The sequence below is a fragment of the Octodon degus genome, unplaced genomic scaffold (genome assembly GCF_000260255.1).
Source record: "Octodon degus isolate 3935 unplaced genomic scaffold, OctDeg1.0 scaffold00057, whole genome shotgun sequence".
NCBI classification, from domain to species: Eukaryota; Metazoa; Chordata; class Mammalia; order Rodentia; family Octodontidae; genus Octodon; species Octodon degus.
Window position 1 is genome coordinate 5,071,760 of NW_004524633.1, and position 24,222 is coordinate 5,095,981.

The window sequence follows — 24,222 nt, forward strand, 5'->3', positions numbered from 1 at the left end:
GGCTCTTGCTGTCCACATGTGGCCATGTGCAGCACAGCACGGTGAGGAAACAGCAGAAGAGCACTTCTGTCGTGGGCTTCCACCTGCGAGCTCAGGGGTGCTCACCCCAGCAAGTCTTCTGCAATCCCCCCATCAGATGCAAAACCGACATTCAAGACAGATGTGCTGGTGCATGCCAGCCATCCCAGCACCCTAGGAGGCTGAGGCAGGAGGACTGCAAGTCCCAACCCAACTGAGCAAATCTGGCCACTTCGCACGTCTCAGAATAAAACATAAAAACAGGGCCAACAATGCAGCTCAGTGCAAAGCCCCGACACTCAATCCTCACTGCCACCAAAAGAAAAAATGTTGGTGAACTCCTTAGGTAAATCTCGAGGCTTTGAGTCAAATGTTCCTCTCTTTGTCTCAAAATTCAATGATTTAAAAATTAAAACTAAAAGAAAATTTACAGGGTAATTTACTGTATCCTTGTATAATATTGTAGCAAAACATATAATCCTAGAATGTGGAGCTTATTGTCATCCAGGACCCTTGTCAATTTCATCTGTCTAGGTGGATCCCCCCTGGTTACTCATCTCAGCAGATTGTGTGTATAACAATTTATGGCTTTTCTTTTCAGTTTTGAAGCTTGGTTTTCACTCATTAGAATATGAAGGTGTTGGGCACTTTATACTGTGTCTGCCATGTTCATGTTGTACACTCAAGCCTTGAGATTAGCTCTAGGTACGTGGCAGGCAATCATTTAATTTAATAAAACACTTCTTTAATTTAATAAACACTTCTGTAAACATTGTCCGAGATTCAGAAACCAGCTAATTTGCCTAGAACCAAATATGTGAGGAGTAGAAAACCCACTAGAACCCAGGAATCCTCTTTCCTGTTGGGAGTGCAATGGGTGACACCGCACCTAATTCCAGCTTAGATTGTTAGGCCTGGGGAGAACCCCTTGCTGGGCCACAGCACTTCCTCAGGTTGCCCCCAGAGGGTGGCAGCTACGCGCTTCCAGGGTGGAGGGCTGTGCAGAAGCCAGTGGGTGTTCGTGGTCTCCGCCCCGGATGTTGGGGAGCTACCTCTTCCCTGTGCCGCCTGTTCAATCAATCCACACCTGTTCCAGGATCAATTTCCACTGTGAAAATCCGACCAAATCACATACTTGGTGCAGTTCTCCTTATGCCAGGCAGCCTGTGGTTACTCATGGCCTGGGAGAAGGCCTAAAGTCTCCTAATTTGAAGTAATTGGCTAAGCCAAGGATGAAGCTCCCCCGGCCCCACCGTGCAAGGTCCTTTGAGTTGGGGTTTTCACTTGACGTGTTGCATCTGTCTTTCTAGCCATTCTGGTTTACCCTCCTTAGACAATGAATAATCTAAATGTCAGCCATCAAGCCTGCAGTCCTATGAGTAACGCCTGTGTCACATAATCTATATGACATGCTCTGCATCACATCTGCAGCAGCATATTGTGGAAATTCTCTAGTTAATTATATAAGCTACTGTCAACACGAAAAGTTTAAAGGCCACAGAATCGTTCAGAACCTCCACCCACAAGAAACTCCACAGTCAGACAGGTACCACGAGCTCAGATTCTCTTGAAATTCAGAGACACAACCTCACTTCCAGCCTAAATCCTGTGAAGCAAAGAGCAGCTACAAGCTCTCAAACCCCTGACCTACCCTATGCACATGATTTCTGGTTTTCCCACTGTAATGATGGGAACAGCCTCTGAGAGCTCGATGTGCAGTTTCTTGGGCTAAGAATACACTCGGGGGGATTGAGACACAGTGTGCCCATGCCGTGGTGCTGTGATGTGTGCTCAGCCCCAGAGAGCGCAACCCAAGCAGCGCACACGCAGCCTGATAGAACATTGTGTCTGAGGCTGCCGTGGACCTACTGAACCTGCGCCTCCGTGGTATGGAGCCATCCAGCAGCATCTGTCCCTTCTTAGTTATGGCAGCTACAGAAGGAAAACCAAACTGCAGAGCAAGTTTCTCTGTATTGGTTTACAAAATAAAATTATTTAGATTGCTATTTTCATCCTTTATGATTCACAAGTCTGTTCAAACCTCCAACCAGTGGCCAATTCTGCACAGTTCCCATGCATAAGGGTCTAGATCTGACCTGGAAGGTTGCCACTGCGTTGGAATACCCAGCGCCAAGAAAGCGCTAACCCAGGGGCAGTGACTCCTAGAGCAGATCTAACCACCCCCCCCAGTCTTTTTATGTCAAGGAGTATGTTAAAGTCACCAGCTGAAATGAATATAATTAATATTAAACAGCCTGTATGTAAATCAATGCAATTAATATTAAACACCTTACATGCTATTTGTTCCCCTTAAGGGGGCAGAGAACAGACTGTAATCTCAAATGCAAGCTATGGTAGACTTTTGTAAGTGAAAAATATTGGGAATTTTTATAAAGCAGAATTTAAAATAACCCAAGAGATATTATAGACTGAAAGTGGAAATCAGTTCTTCCAAAGAATCATGATCGTGTTTATAGGTCATGAAAATAAGTCTACTGGAGTGAAGGCTTCCTGTCTTGGCGACGGCCTTCACAGCCAGTGTGAAGGTCCCAAAGCACAGGGCTTGTTTTCCACGGGTCAGGAGGGGACTCCAGACTGGAGGTGCGTGGGTCGGACCTGATTCGGGGACAGGAAGCTCCAGAGGGGCCTTGGCTGTGTGCCCTGGAGCAGCACTCCTGTCCTGGGCCCGAGAGCTCACTCTGAAGCCTGCTGTAAACGCCAGCACAGGCCCCGTGCAGAACCCGGGAAGGCGCCAGTGGAAAAGCAGGCCAGCGATTACTGATGCACCCTGATGATTTGATTTTTCTCAGTTGCTACAATGATAAAGACCATCAGTTAAAAAGGGCCTTCTGCTGCATTTATCATGCCAGGAGTCCAAATCCGCCAAAATCCCATGTTTTGTACTTTCTCTAAACATACAACTTAAAGGGGAACAGTGAGGTAAACAAAACCTTCTTGGCAGGTGCCAAGAACTGATGTGAATCTTGAGTTTCTCAAAAGGAAAAGCCTTCATTGAAATAAGTGAAAAATTTTAATCCTCTAAATATACTATATGATGCCTCTAAACTTGACACTTTCTGATGAGTGTAGATTTTGGATCTCTTTATGGTATAGGTGGATGGATAAGATCTGTAACATACATATATGCTAAAGAAAATTTTGGTTGGGCGTGGAAATGCAGCCCTGCAATCTCAGCTCTGTGAGAGGCTGAGTCAGGAGGATCTCAAGTCTCAGTCCTGCCTAGATAATTTAACGACTTTGTGAGTTCCTGTCTCAAGATAAAAGTAGAAAAGCTGGGCTATGAATGTAGCTCAATGTGAAGACCGTAGGCTCAATCCCCAGTAATGGAAAAACAATTTGAATTTTGAATCTAATTGAGTCTCCTGATTTTTCATTGTTGAATCTGACAATCCTGCTTATATGGAAATTATATTTGCTGCGTTATGGCATATAAATACATTAAAAATATTAGATATAGTTTTTAAAATGTAAAATGCAGCAAATATATCCAGCTTTAGGCATTAATTATTAGGTGGCATCTGTCTATTCAGTTATGTTGCTGCTGCAACCTCCCAAATTCAGGGAACGTTGGGTCATGAGAATTTGCTACTGATGTTCTTATAGGAATTGCTATGGGCCTAAGAAAACTCTTATTTTAGAGTTCTACTAATGTGTGTTATATCTCCTCTTAAAATGTGTTTGGAATTTCTAAGAAAAAGTGGGCAGCAAAGGGGATAGAGAGGAAGGAAGAAATCCCTAAAGATGTTGAGGGCTAGTTAGGAGCTAGCCTCAAGTTGTATGACAGTTGTCGTCACTATTTTTTTCAGTTCTCTGAACTAAAATTCTGAAGATCTCTTCCACGTTTACTCTCCACACCTCCATTTATTTATTTATTTATTTATTTATTTATTGCTTTTTTTGCTTTTTGCATTTAGTACAGGGTCTATAGGGACTATACAGGGTCTCACTACATAGATTGGACTCGTAGTGATCCTCCTGCTTTCAGCCTCCCAAGCGCTGGGATTATAGGTATGTGCCATCATGCCCAGTCTTAATCACTGTCTCAGCATGCCCCAGGATTGTGCCCCAGGATTGAACCCCAGCTGCTGCACTGCCTAAGCAGATGCTTTAGTCCACTGAGCTATCTGGCTGGCCCTTACCACACCTCCCTGGAGAAAATCTTTGTCTTCAATCCAGTAAATAGAATTCATTCCAGCCTTGCCTCATCATAAGTGCCAATATCTTGTGGCCATTAAACATTTATTTATGGTGGTCAAGACATCACTGGCAGCTGAGAAGAGCAGCCCCTCTGGGCCAGCATGGTCAGAGGTGTTTCCTTCCGGGCTGGTCCAGCTGTGGTCCCTGACATCCTCCATAGAACTCGAGTGCCAGGGCAGCCCCTCTGGGACCCGCAGGCTCTAGCTGAGTCCATGTTAATAGGCGATGACGTGGCCGTCCTGGCCACCGAGCTGCTCTACTCAATTTCATTTGCGTCTCAAATAAGGGAAACCTGCCCTCACAGCAGAGTTTCTAGGGAAGACAGGAAGGAGGGACGAGCGAGATGCACAAGAGCAGGCGACCCAACGCGGGGAATTCCGAGTTTCCCTGGAGGTCGTAGAGGAGGTCTTCTATCTCCACGTTCCATTTTTTCTTTTGCTTCTTTTTCATTCATTGTGATAGTGGAGCTCAAACCCAGGGATTCTCTGCCACTGAGCTACATTCCCCTGAATTCATTTATTTACCTTTTATTTGGAAGCAGAGTCTTGCTACACTTGCTAAACCTTACTGAGGTCTCAAATTTGCAAAAGAAAGTGCAGACGCTTAGGAATTGGAGGTCATTTCTTTGGACTTCATGTCTTCCTGTAGAAGATGCAAAAAATTTTTAACCAAAAGAGACCTCAGAAATCAGCCATTTCCCAACTGAAGAAACTGAACCCGTAGCTAAACAAACTGAGTGCCAAGAAAGGAAGGCATCCCATGCGAAATTATGCATGTGGTTAGCTGGAGGGTGAAGACAGACAAGCTCTGCCTGTAATCATTTCTCACTGTCGCATGCCACCAGTTTCAACTTCTTTCTGCCACTACCAGCATATTGTGACTTTGGGGAGTAATTTTCAACCCCTTCGCTTTCCTCCTGCTCGGGAATTCTTATAAAGAGTTATGACTAACAGGGTATGAAATGTGAGTCAAAAGTTAGTCCCTAATAAAGTCATTGTGACTTTAATGACTTCGGCAGTTGTTTCATACTGCAAAAACAGGAAGATCCCACACAGTAAGGCGCCTGTCTCACAGCTGGGCTCCGACGTAGATGGCCACCCACAGGAGTCTCTGCGGGGCTGTCTTCCTCTCTTTGGCACCTTTTTTTCCCCGCCCTTACCATTTTCTCTGACTGACTTCATGAAGAGGTTGTCACTGGGAAGACGTGGGTTGCTGCATTAGCTAGTCTTCGACAGATTCTCTTTGGCCACTTAGGAGGCTCCTCGCCTCGCGAACCTAGATTAGCCTGAAGAGCAGCTCTTCGGTACTCTTGAGATCAGATCCTTAGGTTATTTCCCCTCTGGATCGCTTACTCTGGAAAATGCAAAAACCCCGAATACCAGATTCATAAAGGTTTGGGTCACTGCCGTATTCCCTCCAGGAGACGGGCGCACGCTCTCCTCATCCGGCTATGCCTGAGGATCTTCGCACAGCCTTTAACTGCTCTGCAAAGAGAAATGTGGAGAAATGATAACATTTTATCGCTTCATGGAAATTAGCTCTAGAAGAAGCCAACATCTGCAGACAGTGTTGAAACTCAACAGAGAGCGGCGCCCCCGTGAGGTAGTCACATCAAGCGTAACTGCTGCTTACTACGTGCATTCAGTCATGTCTGACTCCTAAAGGCAGCCTATTTTAAAAAATCGCAGATGACTTTTATAGAAAAGATATATACAGATAAATAGTGCTCAATCCTTTGTATAGAAAATGATACCTTTTTCCTTTTGCAAAAACGAAGTGCGCTTTTCCAAACGTGTTGCAAATCAAGCATTGGGTGTTCAGGGAGGCGTTGGCGAGATTTGTGTCATAAGGGTTCATTCACGAACGTTGCCTGTCTGTGTTGAAAAGGAGCTTTGGCCATTTCCTCCGCAGACATTATTTCTAAGCTCTAACAGGGTTTTCTTGTGAAGACTGATTCTTAAAGAAAAGTAGAATCTTCACACACTTACACTGGAGACCCATGTATCTTTGCAAGAGCAAGCTCATGCTTATGGACTTCTCGGATGCACCTGACGAAGGAAACAGTGTGCGTTCTCTCCCAGCCTCACAGCTCTTTGGGGCACAGATTAATCAGGACCCATTGTGCCCTCCTATCTGGGCTAAACCCTTAGCTTGATAAATACACAGGGAGACTCCAAGCGTCTCAGACTGTGCAATCCTGAAATGCGCTAAGTCCTATCTGCCTCCGTTGGTGACTTACTCCTGCTGGCTGAAGCATTTTGTACCTTTTGCTTTTTTCTGTGGTATAAAAGCAGTTTTCTTTTCAGGGAAGTATTGTTTGCTAGTAAATAATGCACCCAAATTTCAGGAAGCTGACACAAGGGTTATCCTAGGATCGTGAAAGTTTAGGGCTGAGAGGCCGAGACCCTAAGATCATGCCCCACCTGCACCCACCTAGGCAAAGGGAAGTGGCCTCGCAAGACCCTTGGTAAGATGTGAGGGTGAGTGATGTGGCTGTCTGAGGCAGCAGGGCTGTGCCTAGCTCTCCACCACAGACCCCATCTGGGAGTCAGACGCCACCAGCCCAGAGCCGCTGAGCTTCGCAGCCTTCCCCTCGGCTGGGGCCTCAAACACATGTCGCATGTGTTCCACTCTTTGATGTGTCTGCTCCCGCAGCCGGCCCTCACCACACTGATGGGATGCTACCCCACTTAGAACGTCAAGACACTCCTTGTCTGGCCCTTGAAGACCATGTGTGCTCCCCTCTTACTTTGTACTGAGCCCAACATAAGTGGGCCCTTCATAAGTGTTTTTTGATGAGAGCAATGATTGCCTTAGTCAGTGCGGTTACAAACAGGAGGAAAACCAAGAGTTGTTGCTAAGCAACGCTGGAAAGGCTGGGGTGGCGGCTGACACTGAGTGACCTCTGTTTGCGGACTTGTTCATGCTGTGTGTCCTAAGGTTGCCTGAAGATGACTTTGTTTTCTGATGGCAGCACCATGTCCTTGCCAAAGTCTCATAAGGAGAATTTGTGTATTCATGGGAATACGGAAGGTGATATTCTTCGGTTAACTGCTTAATGAGCACATGAACCCCTTCTGCATTCTTGATTCGGAAGAGAGGAAAGGAGAGTGGTTCACTGAGTCCTGGCTCTGAGAGTCATCCTTCTGTTTCCCTGTTGGGACTGGTTGGCAACATCTGGCCTAGGTGCCTCCTGCAATAGGAACCTACAGAATGAAAAGAAAAGGGGGAATGCCTACTTCTTCTAGTCTGGTTCCATTTCTACCTGTTGCTGTCTTCTCAGCTTAAGTGCCAATGTGGATAACAGAAATGTCCCCACCATCTGCAGGCTGTTAACTGTCATAGTCAGCCCATGCACCCTAGTAGGTTTGTTTCTGCAAGACAGCTATTTTAGTGCATGTGGAGTTTTTGCTGGCTTTTTCATTCTCTAACTGCTAGGTCTTCACTGCTTGGCCTGCCCCTTTCAGGTATTCAATAAATGATTGCTGAGTATATGATACAACATCAATATTGAGTTAGTACAAAAGTGACTCCAAAATACCCCTAAGTATTTCAGCAACACTGAAAGAAACAAAACAAAAAAGAAATTGTTTTGATGTTACCCTTGGCTAAGACTGGGGCAGACAAAAATTATGGTAAAAATCATCTATCTCTATACTTTCTGCAAGATTCTTTTTAGTGTTCCAAGAGAAGCTTGCTTCTCGACTACAATTCAGCAGACCAGGCAGAACTATAAACCTCTTTCTGCTCATAAGTTTTCAGCATAAGTAAAGAGGAGAGGTGGTTGGAATAGAGCCTGGAATTAGAAAAGGAATTACTAAGGTGAGATTTATGCAGGAGGCTCCGTGGCACAGAAGTTCAGTAGGCAGTGGACCCTGGCTGGCACGCCTGCCACAGAGATGCCTGGTGGTGGTTACAAACATCGTTTCATGGGAAAACATCAGGTGCGTGATCCGAGTTCCCCAGAAAGAGGGCGAAGGGGCCTCGGTGAAGGCCACGCATGACACAGGGCGCCTGCAGGTATCAGTGCTGGTTGCATTGACTTCACCTGGCATGACCGGGACTCTGGGAGCAGGAGCGGACGGCGCAGGTCTGGGGTGTCAGTGCAGAATGGCCCTTGGGTGGGGTGCCTAGCCAGTCCCCAAGAAGGCTGTTGCTGTGACTGGCACTATGCTCCTGCCTGCAGGAGCTGTGCAGGAACCTAGGGAGGCAGGGCAGAACGGCAGGGAGCCCTGCCTTAGGGGGCATTCCCAGATTGTTTTTTGTCTGTGCCTCAGCACTGTGCGAGGAGAAAAGGGCAGCAGGGACTACATGCAGGAAAGGAGTGACCTTTTCAGCTTGCCCTAGATTGGGAAAGTGACATAAAATGGACTTAACTCCTAAATATTTCCAACATGAATAGGATGATGTAATACTAAACTACCAAGTAGGCATCGCCACCCATAACCCCATAATACCATCCATCATTCATTCGGAGAATGACAATTTGTGTTTCCTAACACACTTTAGGCTAGGTCGGAAGGTTAAATGAATTTGGTCCGTTTGTCCAGTGCAGTCCAATAGGCATATTAATGAGCTGATGGGGTGCAGCAGATTGCACATGGCCACGAACTACGTTATGAAACATACTCATCCTTTCCACTTCCATTTCATTCTAAAAAGAGGCTGAAAGTGCCCGTAGACCGTCGACGGGCAAATAACCCTCCAAAAAAGCTACAATTAAAACAGAAATGTTGTGGCTGCCTCGCCTGCAGCCGGCTTTGGTGCTAACCTTCGACACTTTTAAAACGATGTTCAGAAAGGGAATGAATGCCACGCGCCTTCGGTGCCGCTGTGCTGCGTCTGTCCGTCAGCAGGGAGCCGGCCGGCTGCAGGGAGAGAGAGGGTTAAGCAGCAGCTTGCAGCAGCCGTGGAGGGCAGGACTGCAGATTTCCTTAAATATTCATGGGGCTTCCTCCATTCCAATCTTCTCCTTTTTAGAAGATGGCTGTGCTTCCCCTGCTGGGAGCAGAATCGCGCGCTCCTGGCGGGGGGCGGAGCGGGGCTCCTGAGGGAGGAAGCCCCTCCGGCCACAGGGACTGTCTGCAGCGCTGCAGGCTCGGTGCAGCTAGCAGGGTGCGTCCCCGGCGGCGCTCCTCCGAGAGACCTGATCTCATTCTTCTCTGCCAAGAAGTAAGCGCGAGCGCAGGCTTCCTGCGAGAAGAGAGTGCGAAGAAGGGCTTTGTCTCCGCCAGGGGATGCCTTCGGTCCTGGAGGCTCTGTCTCCTCTAAGCTTTGGTTATCGCACCACGGAATCCGCAGGGCTTTCCTGAGCATTTCGGACCACTCTCTCCAAACTGAATTCTTTCAGAGACATTGGTGGATTGTGGCACAAAGAGCGTCCAAAATGCCCGAGGCGAACTATTTGCTATCTGTGTCTTGGGGGTACATCAAGGTGGGTCTGTTTGGTTGCGTTCTGTGTCCCCCAGCATGCCAGCATCTTCCTTTCTGTGAAGAGACGTGGCTGAAGATCTAATCTGTGCGCGCTCCGCGGAGCCCATGGGGCTCTGACTCTGAAGCAGGGCATGTCGCGTTGGTCGTGTTTCGGTAGACTGTGATGAGCTTGATGAAGTACTCTCAGGCAACCCTGTATTTTACCGGGTGATTTCTTTCTTTAATTTTTCCTTTAGCTTCTCATTTCATCACCTCTCACTAAAAAGCTTATTAACCTAAATTAAATTTCCAAGTCAGGTCCCAATAAATGTAATTTAAAAAATAGTTACGTTTTTAAACTACAGTGGTTTTTAAATTCCTTTTTTATGTCTTGAGAAGAAATCAGGTGTCAGTTCTAAGAAATCTTAAGAAGACCTTTCCTAAAGTGGTGTCCACATAGCGTCAAAGGAAAGGGTGCTAGGTTCTGCAGAACCGATACCATCTATCTGACGTCTCCTGATTCCTAGAAAGTAAGGTTGAAAACGCTAACAGTGACCATTTTCTCTGTTTTTAAAGGTAGCTAATGCATTTTTTTCCCCCCAAAAAACAGTTCAAAAGAATGCTGAACCGGGAGCTGACACATCTCTCGGAGATGAGCCGGTCTGGGAACCAAGTGTCTGAATACATTTCAAATACTTTCTTAGGTAAGATACCAATCGAGCAAAACCTGTAATCGCATTTCTAGCCTTTTTCAAAGGGAAATTCCTTGACCCATGAAAGGAATCCCTTGTCAGTTTGGAATGGGTTTAGGTCATAGAAAAATATATCTATTTAAAATAAGAATTTAAGGTAATCTTTTAAAAGAAAAAGCAATCATAAAGATGTTTCCTTTAATAAAAAAAATTTAAAACATATTCAAGGCAGAAGGTTATTACAGGCTAATTGTACTTATATGACCACAAGTATCTGTGCCTTTCCCGCCCGCCTCCTTCTCTGCCAAGACCTCCACAGTAGAGGGCAGAGCTAGCTGTGAAGCACTGGTAGCTACAGCCCCCTTAGCTCCTGTCAGACAGCCTCAGTCTTCCAGTAGCGAGGCTCTGGGAAAAGCTTTCCTCTAGGGTGTTCTGACAGGAGCAACAACTCCACAGTGGGTCCAGCAGAACATGCTTTGGAAGTGATTGGACTATTTCTTTGCTAAGTTTTTTCATAAGGACAGTCGTGAAAGAAAGAGAGAATTTTCATGCCTTTAAAAGGCTTGGTGTTCACTAAGCTAAGTCTTTGTCTTCCCAATCTAATCCACCAGTGTCCTCTGTTCTTACATTGCTAATACTTAACACAGGACCCGGACAAAAAGGGTTGCATGAAGGCTCCCAGTCACTGCGGTGAATCTTTTTTGATGCTGGGAATGTCTGATCTCAGGCGTAAAGGCAATGCATTTGTACAGTGAGCCGAGTTGGACTATTTTAATGTAATCCGGCCACAGCATCTGCAGCGCTGTACTCAATGTGCATGAGCAGCACTTAGAGTCCAGTTCTGTTGGCCGCTAACTTATGCTTGTTTATAGAATTCCATTTCCAAGGAAATGACCCATTCTTACAGCTGAGACTCACACCCTCTTTTCTTGGCATAGCCCCATATCATTAAATCAGTGGCGTTTGCCTTGACGCTTGTGGAAGTGCACGCCTCTTCTGGTTTTATTCTTAAGAATCAATTCTGTGTCTCCAACACTGAGCAGCTCCTGCCATCAGCAGATCGATCAGCGCTCTCTCTGGGCAGCCTGGCACAAAGCTCACCGCGCTCCTTGCCTGCGACGAGCCTGTGCCTTGCTAAGCAGGTCTACCCCTGAGTGCTGCGACTCTTGCTTTTCCCCAGCTGCAGTCGCAACAGCCTTTATCAGAGAACAAAGAAGAGGAATTCTGTGTGCATCTTGTCTCCCAGAGTGGCCAGGTCTAACGAACAGAAACCACTCCGTACTCATCCTTTTCTTCTCCATCCTTCCCCCTTTGCCCCTCTGAATGCAGAATCTTCTAGGGAGCGTTCCATAAACTGGGGCTCTTTTAGGAACACATACAGGCTATTGACAATAGAGAAGAATAAGGTCAATGGGTGCAAGAATTCATTTACTTGTAAGTTACATTTTAAAATACTGGAGCTTGCCATCTCTGCAGAAGAGGCTGGAAGCCTCTAAGACCTTCTTAAGCAGTCAGAACCTCTTATCCTCAGTCTCCTCCAATACCCACCTACCAAGGACAACATGGACACCTTGGGTTTTTCTAACTCACCTTCATTATCAGCACTGGCTAAGGAGGAGGGAAGCTGATAAGACAATAAAGATAAGCTTTCAATCCCAACATTGCATATCACAGGAACAGATAGCTGTGTATTCCTGAATTTTCTGCATGCTACCTAGGCACATATCCCAAAGGAAATCAATTGTTTGGCTTCTTATTCTTATTGTGAAGATTAGATTATCGAGAACAAATTGTTGAGAAAGGCTTTTAGAATCCCAGTTCTTGTGTACTCTTAGCATTTGGAGGGTAGTGTGTGCTTGTGTGTGTGTGTGTGCGCGCATTGTGTGTGTGTATGTGTGTGTGTGCATGTGCATGTGTGCACATGTGTGTGCATATGTGCGTGTGTGTGCTTGTGTGTGCATGTGTGCTTGTGTGCTTGTGTGTGCACATGTGTGTGTGCATGCACATACATCCATGAGCATGTGTGGTAAACTTCCCCATTCAGACCACACAGGCAGCTCAGAATTTTTTCAGTTCTTAGACAAATACAGAAATGTAAACAATTGGATCGTAGTCTTCCCATTTTACAGGTGAGGCCACTGATGGTGCATTTATGTCTCAACTCTAAGATTCTGAAATGATCCGAGTTCGTCATTTCACTGTGACGCCCTGCATAGCGAGCCATCAGCTTCCAATTTGACAATCTTAATAAACAAGTTAGACATACAAATAGAGCTGTTTCTAAATGGCAGGGGTTGGAATGCTGAGTCCTCTCTTGTGAGCTGTGGAGTCTCTCAGAGGCTTCTGTACAAAATGCCAGATCTCAGAAGGACCAGGCTCTTGGTACAAACTTCTCTCCCGCTAAAGGAAAGAAAATCGAGGGTGAGAAGAATAAACTAATTGACCAAGGCCACCTGGCCAATGTAAGCCACGACTAGGACTTAGCTTTCCCGACTTCTGGAATTAGACACTCTGCCAGTCCTATGAGGGGTTCAGAACGTACAGAAGAAAATCATATTTAAATAATATGCACATTATTTGCAGAAGAAAAAGGTCTTTAGGCATCGAGAATGTTGGACCTGAGGCCAGCAAAATAGCTCAGCAGATTAAAGTGCCTGCAAGCAGGCTCAGGGGCCAGGAGTTGAATCCCCAGGCCTGCTGTGCCGGCCCCGCCCCTGGCGCGTGCTGAGATGGCAATTGAGACTGGGCATGGTGGCACGTGCCTGTAATCCCAGCACTTGGGAGCTGTAAACAGGTGGATCACTACGAGTCCAATCTAGTAGTGAGACCCTGAACACCCTGTAGACCTTTTAAAAAAAATTTAAAAAAAAAAGAATGTTGTACCTGAAAAATAAAAGGTTGATCAGCAGTTTCTAGAAAGGCTTTAGTTCAGAGCCTGGCCATCATCCCAGTGAGCAGTTTAATTTGAGATGATAACCTTACAGTTGAAGTCAAGTTTAGAAGTAGTACCTTGGTAAGTCACTGTGGGTTAAAGTGTCACTCAGGAAGGAAGAAAATCCCCTAAGCCAAGGAAGGATCTGTGAAACTTGTGTTGCTTTCACCTAAAAAGATGGTGTCCAGTTGGCCAGGGAGAAAGGCAGACCATAGACTGGACCCCGCGGGTGAGCCGGATGACAGCTTCCGGGTTGCTGGGGTGAACAGAAATCAAAGTGTAGTATCAGGGCAACAGAGAACGATGTAGGTGGAAAGAACATTAAAAAATATTTTATATGCTATATTGCAATTTGGCTAATATTTTACAGACAGAAATAAAGCATTTGAAAATCTAGAGTTTAGGATTTTCAAGATGCGAGGAAAAGCGTTAGGGATTTCTGCGATCACGCGATGCTGGGACCTAGCAAGGAAAGAATGGATCCTCAGGAATGGCGCGCACAGGGCGCCTGCGACACGTGGCCCCTGCCTGTGCCCACTTGCTTTATGCTGGCCCGCTGCTTCCTGCTGCACTCTGGCAGCTCTGTGAGTGCCCATTTGCTGAGGGTCCCTCGTGACTGAGCCAGTCGCAGGCCACTTCCACATGTGCTGGCTAAGCATTTAACAGGAAATTCAGAGCCAGGAAGCTACCAGCCAGCTGTCCTGGTGCTTGCCTATGGGGACACTGGGCCTGCCTCTGAGGCACAGCTGTCCTCCCTCTCTGGGGCTGGCAAGCTTTAATTAAACAAGGGGGTGGGGCTGGGAACCCCAGAAAGGTGCTTCTCCCCACAGGGGTGGAGGGGTATCCAGCAGCCTCTTTAGCCAGGGTGACCGGGAAAGGCGCGGCTTTCATGGCCTTCTGTCTGAGCAAATTGTAGTGACTACTAGGAGGCAAGTGACATAAGCAAAGTAGTTTCACAAGCAAGATGGTAGATAGTTTCTATGCCGGAGATTACATGGCAGGAAAGAGACTTGGAAGGGAAGCCTCAGGGCCCAGGGTCTGTGCTGTTAAAACATTGGAACAAAGTCGTTGTGAAATAAATATTTGTTAAATAAATATTTGTTACATTGTCCTTCGAGGTTGGGCCAGTTGCTGACTTCAGAGAGACTGGAGTTGCCACTGCTTCCCAGCACTGGCTGGCCTCCTCCAAATCCCAGGGGACTCTTCGCAGAATTTCCGATTTGTAGGGCAGGGTGGTGGGGCCCGTAAGTTTCCTGGGTACATCTGGTGCAGTACTAGGCTGGAAAGCCCTAAACTCACTGAGCTGATTAAGATTCCTTCCTGCCTGCTCAAAAGCCACAGTCTAGAGGCTGATGGCAAACCACACAGGGCTGCAAAGGATAGAAAACAGCCCTGCTCCAGCTCTGAAGCCGAGGGCCACGGGGAGCTGGGGTGGTCGTGCTGTGATAAAGATCCGCAGGAGGCAGAGGACCTGGGAACAGCAGGTGGCTGTGGCCTTGTCCCCAGCAGCCTGCTCATCTCCATCTCAGCGAGCCTCCTGGAAGCACGTCATTTTCTAATGGAGGAGTTGTCTCTGGTCTGATCGTCACTGTTACAAGCGGAGATAAATGTGGGCACTTTGGAGAGCTGCCTCCACTGTGCAGCCGTAGGGTGACATTTAGTCCACAAGTCACCTGGGAAGCAAAACAGGACAGGTGACTGCTGGCATTTTTCACAGTGCCATCTGAAAGACAGCTTCTGCTCACAGAAAGACACTTCCTCCACCGCTGCTAGCTCTGTGGCTGCCTTGATGCAACAAGCTTTTTAAAAATATTAAATGAAATGACTACAAATACTTAATGAGCATAAATATATTAGTAAATGTAATTTCTATTATAAATGAGAGGTCTTATCGTTTAATAAAGGAATTAATAGACATACAGCATAAACTCAAACTGAAAGTACAGTCTTTCTCTGAGCCTCACATGATAACAAAGCAAGGTTTTAGGGCACTTATCAGAGGATTATACAAGCCATTTATTTTTCCCACTTATGCTGAACCTCAGCTAGCATCATCTGAATTTTTAAAATTAAAAAATGATGGAAAAATGTAATAAAATGAACAGAACATGATGCTCATTGCTATAAACCTGAGGTTAACTGATAGAGTTTCGATGAATATTTTTGCTGTTACATACACATATAGATTATTCTCTTTGGTGGAAGCGCCATGCGTAAGTGTAGATATTCCAGCCTGAACTCACAGCTCTCCGGAGTTCTGCTGAGAAGCGTGTTGGGCTTGAGTCGAGATTGTGCCACTTCTTAGACAGGTCGCTTGACTCTTTCAGACCTCGGTATACTTGGCCATCGCATGAGCAGCGAATCATATTTCCCCTGCCTACTTTGCAGCCTCACGTCAGAAGTCCAGAAAGACCATACTGTGAAAGTCTTTCATAAGATCAAAAGCCCGCCGCTCCTCGTAGCTTTGTTGCAAATGTAGCGTGTACGCGCTGCCGTGTGGCCATGCTGAACAACATGCCTTTCGGTCTGTTGCAGACAAGCAGAATGATGTGGAGATCCCCTCCCCCACCCAGAAAGACAGGGAGAAGAAGAAGAAGCAGCTGATGACACAGATCAGCGGAGTGAGGAAGCTGATGCACAGTTCAAGCCTGAACAACACGAGCATCTCCCGCTTCGGAGTCAACACAGAAAACGAAGATCACCTGGCCAAGGTGTGGGAGCTGGGGCTGTGTGCCTGGAGTGTCAGGACAGCAGAAGGGGCCCTTGCTTTGTGGCTAAAGTTTATAAAAAAGATCCTGACAGAGCCTCTTTGCCCTTTGCTGGAGTTGCTGGTTGAAGATCCTCTTTCTCTACTGAAAGACCCTTTTCTGTCCTGAGTTGGCAGCTCTGATTTGTCCCACATTTTGGGGACTGTGTGCCAAGGACCAGTGGGAAGACCTGCAGTGGCTGGGAGGGCTAGAGAAGAGAGAGAGATAGGGACCCCACTGGCCCCGGGCTCAAAGCCCAGTAGTGGAGGAGGGCACAGAAGCCCCTTCCAGCTCCTAGAAGGGGCCACGCACAGTGCCTTTCGCGGTCCTCACAGCCTGGCCAGAGGAGAGGAGTTTGCACTGATGCTGAGAACCTTTAGGGCTGCCTTCCGGAGGTTGATTAAGCTATGGGCCAAGCCTCTGGGCAGTTGTTCAATTGCTCATCTTAGAATAACCCTGCACCCCAGGCCTGAAAGACTTTTCTTCCAGGTCTGCCTGCGGCCCAGGAGCCCTAGGAGATAATGTATGACTGGCATCCTTTGCATGAAATCAGGGTTCATTTCTGCACAGGGTGGCAGCTGAGTCTCTCTGACCTGACATCAGTGTTAGTAACCAACAGGCAGAGGACATTCTCTGACCCCGTTTCTTCGCTGTCACTGAGGGGCAGAGAGCTGCAAGGGAGAGGTGGGGCGAGGAGGCCAGAGTGCCCTCTGCTCCTCATGCTGCCTTCAAAAGCAGCGCTGGCTGATGTGAGGCGAATCTAGGTCAGCAACACAAGTTATAAATGGATGCGTACTTTCACTTTTAAAAGATGTGCAGAAATTTGTAGATGTCATGAAGAGGGTCTCCCACTCTCTATGCCACTCTCTTTTCAGATTTTCATGCAACATAAACATCTAAATGGATACTGTGGTGATTTAGGCAACCAGTGTGCAGAACATAAAGCTTGGACAGTAAATGTAAAAATATTCATATGCCTAAATTCCTCTACTTTTGATCCTAGGAGCTAGAGGATCTGAACAAGTGGGGCCTTAACATCTTCAATGTGGCAGGATACTCACACAACCGGCCCCTCACCTGCATCATGTACGCCATCTTCCAGGTGAGTCCCCGAGGACCAGGCTTGGTGACCCCAACAGCCGGCTCTTCTTCTCTACCCTAGCTGATTTCTGTCATTTTGCTGCCTTCTGCTTTTGAACACCTGCTTATTCGTTTCATAACCCATTTCCTCACCCAGGAAAGAGATCTCCTAAAGACATTCAAAATCTCATCTGACACGTTTGTGACCTACATGATGACCTTGGAAGACCACTACCACTCTGATGTGGCGTACCACAACAGCCTGCACGCCGCCGATGTCGCCCAGTCCACGCACGTTCTCCTCTCCACGCCAGCCCTGGACGTGAGTAGTCATGGTCTTTTTCTCCCTCCCTGCCCATCCTCATGGAAAGACATCATGCAATTTACCGCATATTTATAAAAATAATTTCCCTGGCTGTCCCCAGATATGTAATCTGTTATTTGCTATGTGTAGTACCTGCCAGGTGGGTTATTTATTAAAATGGGTAGCATATCTACTTGTTTTGCTTTCTAATACCCAATAATCTTTCCTTTCTTTTTCTTCTAATTGAAAAATTACTTAATTATTAATTAGCAGCAGCCATGCCTTATTCCTCATTGAATTGCTGATGAGGAATCCAAGTGTCTCGGTCAGCGCCTGGAATTCTGTGCCCCCTCAGCGTGCCTGGACGCTGTGGAGTTGCTAACACCATCTGGCCTGTGGAAACCTCACAGACATATAATATGAAGTAGCTTGTATTGTTGTGTGAGGAACAAGCAGCCGTGGGCTTGTTCTCGTTGGAATTTAGCAGGTGGATGTTATAGGTCAAAGGAAAAGTAACTGAAAATCTAGAGCAGAAGAATCAGTAGTGTTGCAAAGAGCAGCAGTGTGCCGCGGAGCCAGTCGGGATCTGAGGAGGTGGCCATGTCCCCTTCCGCTGCAGTGGCCTGTGCTGTGGACCAGTGTGCACTGGGGGTGGCAGTGGTGGCCAGGTAGTTCCAGGATGTGCTGGCCTGCGGCAGGAAGGGGCCAGCACAGTCCTTCACTGGCACCTGTGCACAGTTCTGTGGCTTAGCTTCCCTGAATCCTAAGAGAAATGTAGGAGAAACTAGGAAAATGAGAAGAGCGAGGGATCCTTTCCTTTGGTCCTCTGAAGGAAAGAAACTGTTGCTTGCCACTCCTCGGGAGTCCACGCGGTGGAGCACCACTGTTTGTCACCATCTGGTATTACTGGTCGCGTGGTATGGTCAGAACGTGGCTGTGAGTGCCATAAGCCTTTAGACAAAGGAGACTGTGACATGCGCAGGAGTGGTGGGACTGGTCATTCTGGAAGAGACAGTTGGCCTGTGAAGGACCACAGCATGAGAAAAGAATTTTCTGCCCTGCAGTCAGCCATGATCTGGCGCTCCTAAATATGCAGGGTGTTTATTATTATTATTTTTATGTATTTAGCAAGGGTCTCACTACAGAGATCGGACTCGTAGTGATCCTCCTGTTTTCAGCCTCCCAAACGCTGGGATTACAGGCGCGCGCGCCAGCACGCCCAGTCTCAATCGCCTTCTCAGCGTGCCCCACGGGCGGGCCAGCATGGTGTGCCGGGGACTGAAGCCTGCTCCCTGCATCTGCCCACGCAGGCACTTTAGTCCGTTGAGCTACCTGGCCTGGTGGCCCAATACGCAGCTGAAATCACTGTGCATCCTGGGGCGGAAGCCTTGGCGACAGGGCACCAAAGAGCTGGGAAATGGCCCACGCCCTGCCCATAGCAAGCAGGCTGTGCAGATGTGCTGCGTGGGGGAACATACGAGTACTGTGACCACGCTGTGAGGTTAGCTTGTTGATAAAAGTAACTGGTAACTTATTTTGTAAGTGTGGAATTCAGCCTGTTAGCTCTAAGCTGCTAAGCCCGAGCATGAAGGTTGTCGTATCTCAGAGCAGAGCTAGTCTGACGAGCTTCTTTGGCTTGTGTGTACTTGTGTTACATAGCGACTATGCTCCAAGACACAAACACCAGGCATTCACACATACACACACACAAACACACACACACACAGCATAATGCATTGTGCTACTGACCTCAGCCTGACGTAATAACCAGCTCTGATGTCATCTTTTTCACATCAGAGACTTTCTGGCAATGAATGGAATCCATGCTTAACTAAATTGCTCTACTGAGCCACCATACAAATCAACAACCCCTCCCCCAGCAATACTGAAATGCGCTACTTTCAAATGAAACTGAACAGGTGGGAAAGGCAATTGGGTGTGGAGTTAAATGGCCTCCTCTTGCCTCACAGGCGGTCTTCACAGATCTGGAAATCTTGGCTGCCATCTTTGCAGCTGCCATCCATGACGTTGATCATCCGGGAGTCTCCAATCAGTTCCTCATCAACACAAGTGAGTTCACCACTAGCTCAGTCATATGGATAACTGTATGATTCACCGCATTTTTTTCCTACTAATGTTTTCATTGTGGACAATAACAAGGGTAATAATGAGGTAATCCTTCCATTCCGCTGAACTGCTCAGGCCTTTCCTGGATGCCGTGTCCCAGCAGGCAATGTAGTGCAGTGTTTATGCTACGTGGGGACTTGAAGAAGATCAGTGGGAAGCCATGAAAAGTACTCAGAGTTTGGAAAATGTGACAGGGAAGGAAGGAAGACAGATTTAGAATTATATAGTAAGGCAAGGAGCCAGTCTTGGTGATAACATGCCAGTGGCTTCAGGTTTTGTGCCGGGCTCTTCCACACAGCACAGTGACTTGCTAGTGTCTCTCTCTCCAAGCAATACTCAAATATTCCTCAAGCTTATAATGTATAGTCTTATACTAAGAAAATTCACTCTCAATTATGTCTTGAAAATCCAAGTACTTTTTCCTGTTGGGAGTAGCGGCTATCCTGTTGTGGTCATGACTGACATCGAGTGCTGACAGTTATATTAAAACAGTGCTTGAGGTGCTTGCCATAAGAGAATCCTTGCTGACATTTTTGTAAAAAATGTCCTTCTTCTATGGAAAGAACATAAACTTTGGGCAGCTGTTGTCTGCACAGGTTGTATCCATTGACTTAGTGTGCGGACGTGAATGGATCCATGGGTAGACCAGTTGGCTCCATGCAGGCACGTAATCTTTCTGCTTTAGATATGAATATGAAAGCCTGCTCGTACAATTGTGCTTTTACAGATGGCACCTTGGAGCAGGAGAGTCCTCAGGTAGCTCCAGAGAGCCTGCCACCCGTTCTGAACAGCCCAAATCCAAGCACTGCCTTAAAGCAGTGGGATGTGAGTAACAGCACCGTAAGGAGGAGCACATGGCCATCCCTGGGCTGGCATTCTTGATTAAGAGAAATGCGATTTCATGAGTTGGATGCTGGTGCTTGCAGCAGAGCGCTGTCTAGCAGAAGATGTCTAGGCACCTGCGTGTCATAATTTCTGGTGTAGAGAGGCAGAAGACAAAAAGTTCAGTGTCAGCATTGTCCAAAAATTATTAACATCCAGTTGTCATACTTATAGAAAGTTTCAAAAAGCTACATTATTTGAGAAAAACAAAATTTTACACAAACATATTACCTTCTTTGAAAATCAGAAACTCACAGTTGCCCTCAGGGAGCATATGTGGAACTGAACACGGTTGGAAAATGTTACTGCAAGAGATCAAGTTCAGTTGTATTTTCATTTCATTCTTTTCTGAAGCATAAAACAGGTGAAGACATAAGGGAAACCATAAGCTACAATCAAAATGATTTAGTTATTTGGGGCGGCTTTACCTAATGTCAGTTTCTTCACCTGAGGGGTAAAAGGAGAGAAAGGACTATAAGGGGCAATATTCTTTCAGCCGCAGAGAAAGCAGAAGCAGGAATACCTTCTAGAAGTGTTGCTAGTCCTCGCTTGCCATCTGTGTCTGCTGCTCTGAGAGGCAGCACCCTGAGGCCGGCGCCTCTTGCACAGATCTGGATTTGGTTCCATGCTGAAGCGATGCCAGGGTCCGGGCTGGGCGGTTCTCATTGCATCTTTCCTGCGGCATCAGTGTGTCCTCCTGTTTGCTAGATTCCGAGCTTGCTTTGATGTACAACGACGAGTCTGTGCTGGAAAACCATCACCTCGCCGTGGGCTTCAAGCTGCTGCAGGAGGAGCACTGTGACATCTTCCAGAACCTGTCCAAGAGGCAGCGCCAGACTCTCAGGAAGATGGTGATCGACATGGTGAGACGCCGGCCCGCCGTGCTGGGGCTCAGCTTTGCCCGTGCTCTCCCACACGCTGGAGTTACCAACAAGCTTCCGCTTTGTCTCTTCCCAAGGTGTTAGCAACAGACATGTCCAAGCACATGAGCCTGCTGGCCGACCTGAAAACCATGGTGGAGACCAAGAAAGTCGCGAGCTCGGGCGTTCTTCTCCTGGACAACTACACTGATCGCATTCAGGTATGTGATGGAACTATGTGTCACACTACGCCAAACCAATGACGTTTTGAAAAAAGCATAAATTCCATTAGGCGTGCGGTCTAGGCCGCTGCAACAGCTTTGAGCTTATTTTAAGAACAAACTTAGGAAAATGGACTTGCAAGTTTTTCCTCAAATTTCTGAGGAAAAAACATAGCTATTTATTGAATTGCTTAGTGCTAAAAATAAATGGCAAAATCTACTTATAGCAGGGCATACATGACTGTTGGCCGCAGCACTCGTGCTTGAATATAAATCCCTCCGACTTGAGTTTTCTGAAGTCTGTTTTTGTTCCACAAGCTGCCATCACCTGATCTCTCCTTTCCATAAATGGGAAATCTGAAGCCGACTTCGTTTAGTAATCCCTCGCACTCCTTCCGGAGGAGGAAGGGAAATGACAGCAGCATTTAACCTCTAGCATTCCCTCGGTATTAGAATTCAGAGACCGTCAATCTACAAAGATACATGCTCCTCTGGGGACCATTCAGTGGTAAACGGCTCCCCCTCTCCAAACCACGGTAACCCTGCTCTGTGAGGCATGTGCGTCATAATTACAGGGCAACTCCAGTGTCCCTGAGTTCTGGGCTACAGTACGAGGGACGAGAGGGACGAGATGTTCTGTAGTGTTCACACCTGATTTTTTTTTTTGGCTCCGAATGCCTTCAGGGCAGGTTTGGCTGGCTTGAGTTGTGGGGATTGAACCACAGCAACCTGAGCCTGACTGCTTTGTTGAAGCAGCCACTTAAAGAACTGAGCTAAGGGGCAGGCCCCCTTACACCTGATCTTGACAGGATTTCCGAACTCGGTGATTTCAGGTCCTTCGCAACATGGTGCACTGTGCAGACCTGAGCAACCCCACCAAGTCCTTGGAGCTGTACCGACAGTGGACAGACCGCATCATGGAGGAGTTCTTCCAGCAGGGAGACAAAGAGCGGGAGAGGGGAATGGAGATCAGCCCGATGTGTGATAAGCACACAGCTTCTGTGGAAAAGTCCCAGGTACTGTGTCCCGAAAATGATTTATTAAAGTTCTTATGAACCTGCTGACGGGGGAACTGGAGAATTCTACCTGGTTCTTTCTCTCAGCAGCATACATCTGTATGCATGAACTGGTAAAGAAGCAGCTTCAGGCTAAGTGTGCTGCCCATGACTCATCTGCCTTCCGCATTGTGCTCAGGGTCAGCGGGCGGGCTGAAGCGGGCATCAGAAGCCGCCGGTGTTGGGGTTGTGGCCCTTGCGTGCTGTTTAGACAGTCATCCAGACTCCACAGAGCCAGCTGGTGGAGCACTGCCCCTCGTCTCCCCGCTCCTCCTAGCTCTCGCTCACCAGGAGCTCAGCCCCTCACCCTTCTCCCAGCACCCTGCGGAGGTCCTCTGCCCGTTACCAGGCACACTGCCACTACCTCCAGAGTGATTTAAGGCCTTGCCCATGCCCCCCTCGAAGGCAGCCTTCTACGCCTTAGGGAAGATTCTGGCAAGTGCAGATTGTGGCCAAATTCTGTGTGTTCTGAAGACAAGAGAGAAAGCTCTGGGGAGTTTGGGTTGCAGAAAAGCCCTGAAGACCAACAGCTGCAGGATCTGTATCCTCCAGGGTAGCGTGGAGCATGGCCTCTACGCAGGCATCAGCAGTCACTGACATGGTGCTTTTAGGACATGAGTAGTCCGTACCAGGTACCTGATGGAATACAGTCAGAAGGTGCCCACAGTCTTTAACTCAAGCACTTAGGAGTGATTTTTCCTTACTGTCTAGCTTAATTCCGCAAATACCTGCTACCCTAAATGTGCGTGCATTTCTACTATCAATATTCAGTTCTCTCGCAATTCATTTTTGTCGCTTCTTAGAGATCCAAGTTTAATATCCATGAAACTCATCCAAAGCCTAACAGCTATCAAAATGGAGCCTGGTCTTGCATTCCCAGGGCCAGCTCACACTCCATAGGGGTTTGACTGACCACGATCTGAGTGACAGGGAAGACGCCTGTGCCCAGTGACAGCAGTGCTTTCTGCTTTCGTGATGGCTGGTGTGCTTTCCCACACTGTCCCGTGCACTCTTCTGTTTGAAATCCTAAGAAGTCATGCTAAGTAGAGAAAGCAGGTTCTGGGCCAGGGCCCAGGGAAGGCAGCAACGGTCGTCTTGGTCCAGCCCAGCAGCTGCGTGTTACCCATCTCCCTGCCCCCGAGGTCCCCCTCTGCTCTGTGTCGCGGCGATGGACAGGTCTGCCCATGGCCTGGCGGCATGCGTAGCCTGGGGCTTTCTGCAGCTGGACTCTGCTGAGCTGTGCCTGGTTTCAGTGCTCAGAAAGGTCTGTTCTAGGTGCTCTTAGGATTTGCAGGGTTCTCTAACCGTGACTTAGGAAGTGAACTGGGCGGCCTGTCTAAAACATCCTAGGCCTTGCTTAGCAGAGCCAGGTGAGGAAGGGGAGCAATGGCAGGTGTGCAGTCTAATGGCTTCTCTACCACCTTGAGATTCCTTCAGATCCCTAGGAAACACTTTGAAAATGTCCCCCAAATCCATTAAACACACGTGAAGGGGTAAAAGGGAGAGAAAGAAGGTCTGGACCATCACAGTCAAGTTCTGATAACCTGCGCAGCTCAGAGATGCCCAACCTCAGTGTGAGTCCTGTTTGTTAGGGCCAAGAAAGAACCAGAGGGCAAATCAGCCTCAGTCTGTCCCTCTTCCTCTGCCTGTCCCTCTCCCTCTCTCCCTCTCTCC

General features: G+C 47.5%; 1 protein-coding gene and 1 pseudogene across 5 annotated transcripts in view; one reads left to right on the forward strand and one right to left on the reverse strand.

The window, feature by feature from the left end:
• The window catches only part of LOC101575050, a 783,209-nt pseudogene that overhangs the window by 747,110 nt on the left and 11,877 nt on the right, over window positions 1-24,222 (reverse strand).
• Window positions 1-24,222, forward strand: part of Pde4b (phosphodiesterase 4B) — a 358,385-nt gene that overhangs the window by 331,326 nt on the left and 2,837 nt on the right. For 4 of the 5 annotated variants that reach the window (XM_004633976.3, XM_023718353.1, XM_023718352.1 and 1 more), the window contains 8 exons: window positions 10,259-10,352; window positions 15,808-15,983; window positions 17,023-17,121; window positions 17,257-17,421; window positions 19,374-19,473; window positions 21,121-21,275; window positions 21,371-21,493; window positions 22,327-22,509. In XM_004633976.3, the coding sequence (XP_004634033.1) occupies window positions 10,259-10,352; window positions 15,808-15,983; window positions 17,023-17,121; window positions 17,257-17,421; window positions 19,374-19,473; window positions 21,121-21,275; window positions 21,371-21,493; window positions 22,327-22,509 (1,095 nt within the window). Of the gene's footprint in view, window positions 1-9,430; window positions 9,671-10,258; window positions 10,353-15,807; window positions 15,984-17,022; window positions 17,122-17,256; window positions 17,422-19,373; window positions 19,474-21,120; window positions 21,276-21,370; window positions 21,494-22,326; window positions 22,510-24,222 lie in introns of those variants that run through there. The other variant, XM_004633977.2, reaches the window with a different exon arrangement.